General features: G+C 34.0%; 1 protein-coding gene across 4 annotated transcripts in view; it reads right to left on the bottom strand.

The window, feature by feature from the left end:
• The window catches only part of Cnksr2 (connector enhancer of kinase suppressor of Ras 2), a 314,719-nt gene that overhangs the window by 3,868 nt on the left and 298,852 nt on the right, over positions 1–11,999 (bottom strand). For all 4 annotated transcript variants that reach the window (XM_023715390.1, XM_023715389.1, XM_004631400.2 and 1 more), the window contains one exon: positions 500–696. In XM_023715390.1, the coding sequence (XP_023571158.1) occupies positions 500–696 (197 nt within the window). The remainder of the gene's footprint in view (positions 1–499; positions 697–11,999) is intronic.

The raw sequence follows: 11,999 nt of genomic DNA on the forward strand, positions 1-11,999 counted from the left end.
GTGATTTGGGAACTGATAGTATAAACAGAACAGTTATACAATTTCTAAATGAAGCATGCATCACTGTGGTTTTATTCCAAATGTGTTGTAGTTCATGCAGGAAATACTAACAAAATACTGTATTTCAAACCCTTTTAACATCTACTCTTGCATTCTGCATGCATGCTGTGTTCTTTTAATAACTGTAAGAAGTATACTAACATGGCTATTTATCTTAAAAAAGCAAAAGACTGAGAAATAACACCAGCTCTATATTTTTGGAAACAACATTTAATCAGATTTTGTTTTCTTCTAGAACAAGTCAAATAGTACTTAGGTGGTGTTTTGAGACATTAAGTGAAAAATTAACAAGATTTTCTGTTTACCAGTACACTTATGCTATAGGAACAACTTAGCTTCAAGTTCTTTCTGTTACCTTTTCTTCCTATTTTGTATTATCCCATAATATCTGATAATACAGTTTCAGTTCAAGAAGGAATTTCTGCATTGCATAGCTTACCTTTAAGGTGCTTTTGAGAATTCTCAGCCTGTGTAGTTTTTCATTCATTACAGGATCATTACATCGTTTTATAAATGATAGCTTGTATTCCATTTTGGTTGAAATGCGATGTTCTCCTATTGGTGACAGACTGGCCTGCTCCAGAGCCCTGTATAAATCTTGCAATGAGTCTCCTAACTTTTCTTCCCTAGTTTCACCTGTAATGTCCACAAAATAGAAAAAGAGCATTGGGAGAGGGAGAGAGAAAGGGAGAGGGGTGGGGAAGGGGGAGGGGAGAGGGGAGAAGGGGAGAGAGAGTGATGAATCCCATGTAATAAAGTTACTTGAATAAAGTTGTTACTTGGTACTCTGAAAGCTCTTCTAAAAATTCAAAGTATATGCAAATTGCAGTAATGAAAGATTGGGAAAGGACTATATAATTACCTATGGGCATATAATTACTTTAAAATGATCAAATAATATGATTCTTTGATTAAACAAATACTGTCTTGATAGCAAATAAATGTACATATCTTGACTCCATTAAACTCAAAGAATTAGAGTACAGAAGGTACCCATGGAAACATGCCTGCACATATTCATTATTTAAAGGCATTAATGACTGTAACTTATCATTATACTGGTAAGCACAGAAGTGCTAGTTAATAGCACTCTTTTGGTTTATCAATACAAAATTAATTTTCACATTTTTTCCAGACTTTATAAGATGAAATGGCATTCAGTGGCATATATCTGATTATAAAAATTTTCCAGTTGTTTTTCACGTGCCTGCCATAGTAATGGCAGGCACAATGTAAATATAGTAACTGATCATACATTGTCATTGATAATTATGTCTAATTAATTTTAATTATAAAAATCTTCTAGTTGCTTCATTGATTCGTTATGTGACTGTCACAGTAATGCACGCTGTAAATATAGTGACTGATGATAGATCATCAATGTCTTAATTAAAATGAAATATAGGAATATATTTATATGTAACAAAAAGGAAAAAAAAATCTAGCATACACTAAGAGAAGCTACCTAGCATTTGCAAGACCTGGGAAGGAAGTACTCCATTGAAATACTTTTTAAAAATATTAGACACTGGTTTAAGTAGGGATCTTAGGCCTAGCTGAATGAATTTATATTTTGTCTTTAATTGCCTGGATACTGATACTACATCAATGAGTGGCATATCAATTTGTTTTATGATATGACAGAGATAAACTAGGGCTTAGCTCAGCATGGTAGGACCATATGATGTAACTTTTAATAGAAAGCCAGAGTAGTCATATATGAGGAACATTTATTACATTGGCCCAATGAATACATACAGAATTTTATTAACTCTACCATGGTCCTTCTGAAATTTTTAGGCTTTCTGATACAGTTCCAAGAAAAGGTACCTTGTTAAAAATACTAGTTAAGGGCCGGGGAGATGGCTCAGTAGAATAAGTTCTTGCCTGGCAAGTGCAAGGGTCTGAGTTCAAGCCCTGGTTCCACCAAAAAAAAAAAATCTAGTTAACATTTATATGTGCTAGGCATTAAGATAAATGCTTAATATTTGCAATCTCCTTTAATCTTCATGAAAACACTAGAGTTATTTGATCTTCATTTTATAGCTGGGAAGCACCTGGTTTAAGGTCATGTTCATAAATGCTGGAACTACAATTCTAAATCCCTTGTCTGGCCCCAGGGGAAAAAAAATTAACAAGAATTCTATTCTGCCAATGTTTCAAGAAACATTTCAACTCTGTGTTTAACAATTGGTCCTAATTAGTGGGGGACTCCCTGAATGCAGCATTTAAGTATTTTTAAAGAATATACCTCAAGTTGCTCCCAAAGCCCAAAACACAAATACTTTAATTTTTTTTTCTTTTTTTTGAGGAACCAGGGATTGAACTCAGGCCCTTGCACTTGCCAGGGAAGCGCTTATTCCATTGAGCTATCTCCACAGCCATAAATACTTTAATTTGAAGGGATCAACTTTAGAATCAAAAAGTAGTAGTTAACTTTTTGCTCTGTAGCTGAGATTGGCAACTAATGGTAGGTATGAATGAGTTCTTCCATTAGAAAATTCCTTGTTGTTTATGAACACATGCTATCACTAAGTTGTGTTTAATAGACATCAACTTCTTAACCATATATTTAAATTTGAATTATAATCTAAAAATCAAAAATTCTCCTTAACCTATAGCCTGTTAAATTATCATCTTTTGGCTCACTCTTCAGTGTCTGCCACAGCTATAGGATTTTGATGGACAGAGGACCATACAAAGGAGATATTGCTTTATGAGTTAAAAGCAAGATAGAAACAAGATCGATCATTTTCATTAAGAATGCTTTGGGATGCGGAAGCCACAAAATCATCGTGGTGACTTGAGAGAACTAAATGGAGTTGTGAAAACAAGGATACATTCGCACAGCATGATATTTCATAAAGCCATTGGCTAGAAAAAGAGCCTAAGGGCTTATTTAGTAGAATCATTCTTTTTGCATCAAAGCAAGACTGCACTTAAAGACAAAAGCAATTTCATAGAGTAGAAGATGTGATAGAAATGGGAAGCCTAATAGATGAGAAGCATAGTAGTTAACATAACAGGTTACCTAATGTATTATTAGTTTTTTTTAGTTCTGGAAAGAAGGTAAGTGACAAAGGGATTCAGATTATAGTTTGATGATTTAAGGGAAGCAAAAGTATTTTTGTACAGCAAAAAAGAAAGCATTTTTGCCTACTACCTAACACTGTTGGGAGTATATGTTTTCTTTAAAAACACATTTTTGAAACCCTTTTCTTTTCCCTAACTTTTAACATTGTGAAATATTGGGGCAGATTGACTTTTATGTAATTTAAATGTACTTTTACTTTTAAGAAGGGTAAGTGAAAATTACATAAAAACGACATATACTTGTGTTTAAAATAACTGAAAGGCTTTTCCTTCATTCTTGATGTTATAATAAAACATATTCAGCCAAAAGACAACATAATTCTACAAAGAATCTGGTTTGATTGTTGTAAGAATTGAGTATGTATTATCTCTGGGCATCACATTTGAACAAGGAATCACAGAGACTAAACACAGATACATTTCTAAGGTAATGGGATAGTGGCTCTTATCAGAGATTAGAAAGCCCCCCTCAGTCCCCTTCGGACCATACACATATGCAACACTACACGAGACACAGTAGTGGGATGGGTAAGGATGAGGGACTGAGATGCTGAGATGCCAGGCCATCACAAATGCTACCAATTATTTAACATTTCAGGACTAAACAAAGAGTCCTTTTGTTTTCAAAGGAGGGGGTGAAGGGCAGAGTCACATTATAAATCTGATTCATTGTGCTCAACAGTCAAAACAACACAGAACTCAACATTCAAGACAAAAACAGACCTTTATTTTATTTTATAATTTTCAATTGGTTTCCTTGATTTTTCTCAGATGAATACCAAGTAAGTCAATTGGGGCTACTGTTGCAATTGAAAATATGAAAGCACCTTTATGTTCTTCTCCTTTTGCCCTCTTCTTCTTCATCTCCTTTTCAATTCTCTTCAGGCTTCTCTCTCTTTTCAGCCCTTGCTTTTCTTCTTTTAGAAGTGGCTTGCTTTGGAAGACGAGGCAAGCATTTGGTGAGGTCTGCTTCCCGACTGACTTTCTTTCAATGTGCCAGTTCAGCCACTGGAACACTGGCTGAAAATCAGCTCTTTTACAATTTGAATGAATGTTTTCTGAAAGTTGGCAAAGTGCAGACTACATTCAAATGACAAGACATATATAGGAACCTTCTGTGATTCCTAATGAGGAAGTGTATCACTGCTGTAATGGTATTTTAATCTGTATCTAATTTATTCAGGAAATCTGGGCCTATGTAGGAATAAATTTTCCCCCAAATTATATTCACATTTATAACATGTAAATTAGTCCTGCGTCAGATCACATATTTTTATTCTGGTTTTGTTAAAGCAAAGAGTGCATATAAAGTCCCCTTTCTTGTATAAACTCTTACTAACTGATAGAATTGAGGACCACAATTAAGTAATTAACTTGTATTCTGTCCAAAGGGAGGGTAGTTTCTTGCTGTGTTATACTTAATAAGGGTGCAAGAAAATCCTCTTTCATTTATATTGTGTCCAATTATAAAATATTATAAATCTAGGAATACAGATTCATAGCACAACAATTTATTGTTTGGTTTCTATAGGTTGTTTACAATTTCCAGGTAGTAAATGATAAAGAAAAGCTTAAAGAAAAGATCATGTAATGAAATACACTAGGTCGTTGTGACATCTTGCACAGTGCTTATGAGGGGACAATAATGTACTTCTCAAATAAGATAAAGTCTTTGTTTGACATATTTCTCTACATTCAGGCTCAGTAGTTTCCAAAGTTTTTCTTGCTTGTGTACCTTTATCAGTTAAAGTGCTTCTGCCATTGGTAAGTTACATACATATGTTATTTTGTATTAATATATGATAAAACATATACAAAAAAGAAATTCAAAAAGGTGGTATATAAAACCAGGGAGAAAATTCCAATGATTTTCCTCCTGTACACTTTTCCTGTTACACCCTGTGTTTTCTCCTTCAGAGACCTATGCTGTGTGACTTTCCTATGAGTGGAATTTGTGTCATGCATGTTTATATCACCCGTTCTTTACTTGGCATAATGCCCCATGCACTGAACAAATTCGAGTGTTAATTTTCTCTACATATAGACTACTCTAAAGATGGTTCCCTACTGGGTGACTGTGCAATTATTATGGTCTATCCTGTTACAATGTTCATATATTTTTGGTAAGAACAAAAACTTGGAGGCTTAGAAATTTGTTCTGGTGTCCTCCTTTGCCCCTGTGATGGCAACTGTTGAAGGAGAATAAAACCAGTGAATACTGTATACCAACTGGACTCTTGAAGAACTAAACCAACAATGGGTAATGGGTTCTGGTACATGTTTTGGAAGGGAATTGTACTCTTTTAAAATTGAACAAATGATGTGCTCGTGGAAACAGTTGTTTGTTCCACAACACAGCTGTGTGATGAGCACAGATGGTTGGAAAAGGTTAAATCACAGAGAGAAGGCTGGGGTATTAGTCATCAGTCAAATCTGAGAGGCATTGGTTCTCATATAACCACAGAGTACTTTAAGTCTTCCAGGCTAATGATATCAAGTATGTGGAACATTATTCTTGTCACAAAGGGCAATCAACATTTGCATTGAGACCATATGAATATTTTTCATGAATATGAATTTACTACTATGCCACAATGAAAAACTGATTTATGTGCAAGTTGATTATCAAACTTTCAATGGATTTAATATTGTATGTTTTATGCTAAAGATGATTAAATAAGCAAGGGGTTAACTACAATTTGAAATGTTTCATAATTAAACACTGGCTATATTAATTCATATATCAATCAGCTATGTTTATTGTCATAAAACTGGGGAAAGAGGGTAGTTTGTTATGCCAAAAAAGCATACGATTTAAAAAGCTATCCTTTAGTCTTTGTAATGAACAATCTATTTCATAGTTAGAATAATTTATTTTCTATTAGGCAGAATAACAACACTCAAACATTAATATTAGCCAATTTTTATGATCAAAAATTAGATTTTAATAAAGAATTCCCCTTTAAAAGTTCAGTTCCTGAGGTTCCATCAACATTGCTGTCTTGTTTTTGAAGAAGAAAGGGCAAAACACATACTTGTAAGAATGACCCTAAGTTTCACCAAAATCAAGCATGTCCTATACTTGGGTCTGCCAGTTCTTTACAATAGTAAAGCTCACTTCCATAAAGATGTGAAGAGATATAGCTAAATTTTATTCTACATTTTTGCTTCTAGCATGTAATTTCTTTCAGATTATGTGGTTTAATGATAGCAAATATATGGCAATGGTTTAATTTTCAGGGTACTATAATAGTTTTTTGTGACAAATAGTTCAGATAGCAAAACTTTGGTGTCCTTAGTATTGTTTTATTGACCCAAAGAAAGGGAGATTCCTTGAAGGACAAATACATTTAATACAGAAACATAAATGACAAAGTTTAGATTTACCCACAGAATTTAGCAAATTTAACCAATAGACATGGAAGTCAAGGTACCTAGCTCTTAGGCAGAAATTCATAATGGGGACAGTTTAAAGCTCAAGCTAAGGGATGATTATATTTGAAAATTAATATAGTCATTATATTCCTTAATCAGAAAAAACTAAAATTCTTCAGATCATAAAGTTTTACTAATTACTTCAAACAGGGAGAACAACCCAAGAAAATTCCATTAATATTAAATGCCACAAAATCCTTCTTGACGGATTTCTACATAGCAGAATACTCATTTTTAGATATACTTAAAAACATTAAATGGTTAGAGCAGAGGCAATTATAAGGCAGATCCATGTGATTTTATTCACAACACAAATTCCGTTTGTGAGAAAGAAGCATAGATTACTTCTTCTTAGAAAGATATTTACTATCAAGCATACTTAGCAAATTATTTAGCTATCTCAAAAGATCTAATACCAATTGGTCATATTTTTATTTTAGTAATTTATATTTTTACAAGTATTCACATATGCAATACTACACACTGCAGTGACAGGAAGAAAAAACATTTCAAAATACAATATTAAATTATCTCTTCATTGCACAGTATGAAATATCCATTAATTAGCATTGAAATTAGTACAGTGTATCTTATCCAACTAAAAGGAAATTTCACATCCACCACAGAAGAAAAAGAAGCATTATTGAGCCATAGGGGAACCCAGTTACAAAGTCTTAAATAATATTTGAAGCTAATTTAAAAGACATCCAGACAAAATACTTTTCCAAAATGAGTACCACAGCCTATAGAGTTGGAATATTTTACAGAAAAGAATAGCTCATGCCCGTCCTAAGAAGTAACATCACTTGTATACAAGTGCCAAGAAATAAAGAGAAAATTAGTGTTTTTAGCTGAGGAATCTATTAAAGCCTGGCATGAAGAATTTCCTTCATTATTGTCACTGAAAGTAGTTTTATGTGTTGCACCTGAACACACTTTATAGTAGATTAAACACATTAAGTTTCAAAGCAGGTTGTGTATACCTTGCCTTAATAGATTACACTTAATTTAGTACAATACAGCACGTCAAATTTTAAAAATGCAAAATACACTTAATACAGAATTTGCTTCCTCTGCTTTGCCTTAAAGAGGCCTTTGAAAGAGTCCATAAACAGCCAGGATTTCCTAGTGAGCAGAGCTGATCACTCTGTTCCTGGTACCAGGACAATACAACTGAGGTATCATCGCATAGCCCTTCCCCAGTCAAGGCCCTTTCCCCTTCTGTTCTCCCACAGAAAAGGCAGTTCTCTGTTACTGTGCTCCATCTTGATTGGCTTTGATCTTATGCTAGTCCCACTGTAGAAAGCTCGCATTCTTCTTAAGAGTGGCCTGCCCCCTCTTAACATCCCTTTAGGGAGGCCCCCAATCCAAAACACTTGATGATCTAAGCTTTTTACAAGTCTGTTTTCTGTTATAAACAGCAAGGACGAGGCCATTTTAGTTGCTTGCAAGAGGTTGATGTTGAGTCTGCGCCGTGCCGACTCTCTCCGATCTAAATTCTCTAAACATTAGCTTATCAATCTGTGAGTCCAATGGGTTGAGTGCCAACAGAAGTGGATCCGATTTGGCATGGAGAGGTTCTACCAACTCTCGCAGTGTATTAGCCTAATATGATAAAGCAGTGATACAATATGATGAAAGACCTGCGAGTGCCATTATTCCAAAGCATATTAGTATTTGTATTAGAAATGCCATCATGCAATACCCATGAAGAGAAAATAGAGAAATATGGCTAAAATTGCATATGGTTTTAATAACCATAATGTCTTTCTGTTGGCATGCAAGTCTACTTGGCCATAAACTGGATATTTTTGCTTATTTTGGTTGTTTGAAATGCCAATCTTCCGAATATATACAATAACCAATAGGCAAGTCCCTCCCACTTCTAACTTGTGGATTCACATCTATGATTTTACTCATAAAAGCCTATGTTAAAAGTATTCTCCATACATATATAAAATGATTACTCTTTTTAAAAAACTGAAAATATACTTCTATCCAAGATCTTTCCTCAAATTCCTACAGTCAAGTAGTAGTGTCAGGAAAGATTTTCTGGCTTTCTAATCAGAAGGCTAACTTTCTACCCTGACATACATGCTACCGTTCCTGGCCAGGGAGAAAGAATAGCCTACCTAGTATTTCGCAGATAAAGAGGCTGCATATGAATACAAAGTGAAGAGAAATGGAAAGTTGTAATAGAGTAAATGTGATGAAAGTGTAACTTTTCATCTGAGCATAAGACACATACCAAAGAGGTAAGAAACTAGAAGAGAGTAACATTTCTGAATGAGTGCAGAAACTAAGAACCATGTGGATAAAATAAACTTCAGTCTTCTTAGTTCATTTTATGATAAAGAATCCAAATATTGTCAAAAGACAAAAATCAGCAATATTTGTAGAATTTTATCTACAACATCCTCTTGTGTTGTTGAGCTGTGTTCAGAAGAAACAAATTGGAAGAGGGAACAGAGAAAGCATGCTGTCCATTACTACTTCCCTTACAAAATAGGGATAAGGACACGTTGCCCATAGCATTGGTATATAGAAAACCAGATGCAGCACAGTTCAAAAATTGTACCCTCTAGACCAAAAGGGGCTGAGAAGTAAGTAATTTTGTGTATACATGAAATGAAACAAAACATAATACAAAAATTTTTGGAAGATTATTATTCTGGAAGGTGGCATCAGCTTCTACCACTTTGTTTCATAAAGTCATAGAATTTTAAAGGGCAAAGTCAAAGTTACCAGGTCATTTCTACAGTTAAGTTCTACTTACTTTATGCAAGTCGGATATTTTGTAAGTTTTTTTTGAATACATCCCTCATTTCTCTGCAGAAACAATGTTAGATGAGTGGAATAATTTCTATGGCACTCCCTAATGCCTATTTAACCCTGCTAATGAAGTCAGACTACTGAATTTTATTCCAAGAAATTGGAAACATCGCTTAGTCTCTTGGCATAGTGCATGATGCGGGAGAATCACTATTTCAAAATGGCTACAGCTAGCTACCAGTTTGTGCATACACTAGCATAAGATTAAATATCAAGGACACAGTACATCTCCTCCAGTAATGGTGGCCACACCTCTGGCTACAGAACTCTGAATGGAGTTGAGGTGTCCTTGTTAATCACAAATTTCTTGGCCCTCATTTTCATCAACTCAGTCAGAATTTATGGTTACAGAACTTAAGAATCTGTACCGAAACAAGCAGCCCAGGTGATTCCTATGCCCATTGCAGTTTGAGCTCCTGTTTCAGGCCAGTCACGTTGGGATGGGCTACCTAATGGTAGGGCTTGCTGAACATCAATTGTTGTAGTGCATACACAAGTATTTCCTAAGTGAAAGCTCTAAAGTTAGGGACTTCACACAGAATTTTATTTTTAGTTCCATTATCAGTATAACATTGTACACACTAGTAAAACACTTTTAAGGTTTTGACTAAGGAATCTGATGGAAATACCTTGGTGTACTGAAATTATGGGAAAATAAAAAAGGCCTTGGAGAACTGCTTAAATTTGTAAAAGCTAAGCTTGTATGTAATGTTAAATAAATTTTGCTTTTTTTTTTGAGGCACGCAGAACAAGTATAAAGATACTTTACTCAATCCCACTTAACCGAGTGTGTGTCTGGGTATGTGCTATGGATGTAAAATATGAATGTATTGGCAAGCCAGGAGAATGGCACAAAAGATTGCTGCTATGTGACTAACGCACAGGAAATTTCAAAAATACAACACCTAGGAGCTGCATGAAAGTCTCTGTGACTTCTGTGATGTTCGCATTATGTGTTTTTACCTTTTTCTTCCCTTTCTCTTCTCTGTCTCTCTCCTCTCCTTTCTCCTTCTCTGTTCTATCCCCTATTTCTATCTTTCATTTCTGTAGTTGCCAACTTCATGTATCATCACTTAGTCCAAATAGTCAAACCTGCTAAAATTGTACATTTCATTAAGGGACTAAATCTATCCCTATTTGCTAAAGGGACTGGTAGAAATAGCATATTTCTTTTAAAAAGAACAGCAAATCCTTAAATTACATGACTCTTGATTATTTTGATTTTATATGGCAGATCTCCTGACTCTAAAAATATTCTCTGTTCCTGATTAAAAAAAAAAACTTAATCTGCCCCCTAGGTTTTAGGTAATGACATGTTGAAATCACAATCTGTCAATGTCCTATCATCAGTAATATTTCTGTTTGGCATACTGTTTAACAAATATTTATTTAACTTCCTCCTGTCAATGAAACCTCCAATTTTTAGGGCAGCAATCAAGCTGGACAAGAAAGAATAGATCTTGTTCCCTGTTACTGTACTCCTACAGTACAGATGAGTGAAGGACCCTAATGGAATATTATATTGAATTATGGACAGAATGATTTACTCTGATGTGGACACATTTCTTTGATACAAAAACTCAATTTGCATAGGGTATTTTGAGAAGGACACTTCTTTCTTTTTTGTTTTATGAATTTAAAAATTGCTCTACTAAGGACCACCAAAATAATAACAGAAATATACGTTTTGGAAACTTAAATTTCTGAAACGTAGCATCAGCTTCAATAATGTAACTGCAAGACTGCTGGCTTATTTTTTATTTATCACTTTAGGGGTTAGGAATTGGAAACCTTTATTTTTATTTTATAAATGGGGAACAGAATTTTCATAAGGAATGCTTTTTCAAAAATAAAGTGAGAAATAGTACAAAGTGATATATTTCATACTTATAGATCTTAAAGAGCTTTTAGGTGATCAATTCCAGGTTATTTTATGAATCTAGATAAAGGCAAAACAGAAAAGAAAATACTACTTTCAGATTAATGTAAATGTTCTTCTAAATTCCTTCTTCTGTGGATAATTTATAGAATATGGAGTATTTCTTTGTAAAAGTATTTTGTCTTGATGTACCTACTGCTATATCATGACCTTAGAGTACATTTATGACTTAGTTATTTGTGAATATACCACAGATGCTGGCTTTTGTGTTTGCATTTATAAGCACAATTGGAAATAAAAGATCTTTGTACCATTTATGTATGTATGTATTTATTTATTTATTTATTTATTTATTTATACTTTTGGTGTTGGGGATTGAGCTCAGGGCTTCACGCAGGCTAAACTTGCTATCATTGACCTAAACTCTCAGCCTACCCCTTCACTGAAGTTTATAGATTGGCAATAGTTGAAAAGATCTTTTAAGTAGCTACAAAAATACTTGATACGTTAATTAAATTTACCACATTTATTTTCAATAAAGTGTCTATAGATATTTTAGAAAAATGAACTAAGAAGTTTGCCACATTATTTTTATCATCACAAATGTAGCCATTTAGATTTTAACATGGAAAATGGTAGGAATTAATTTTTATAGACATTGTTCTGCAAGGTCTATGAGGCATGCATATAAATATTAATA

Source organism: Octodon degus, unplaced genomic scaffold (assembly GCF_000260255.1).
Source record: "Octodon degus isolate 3935 unplaced genomic scaffold, OctDeg1.0 scaffold00041, whole genome shotgun sequence".
NCBI lineage: Eukaryota > Metazoa > Chordata > Mammalia > Rodentia > Octodontidae > Octodon > Octodon degus.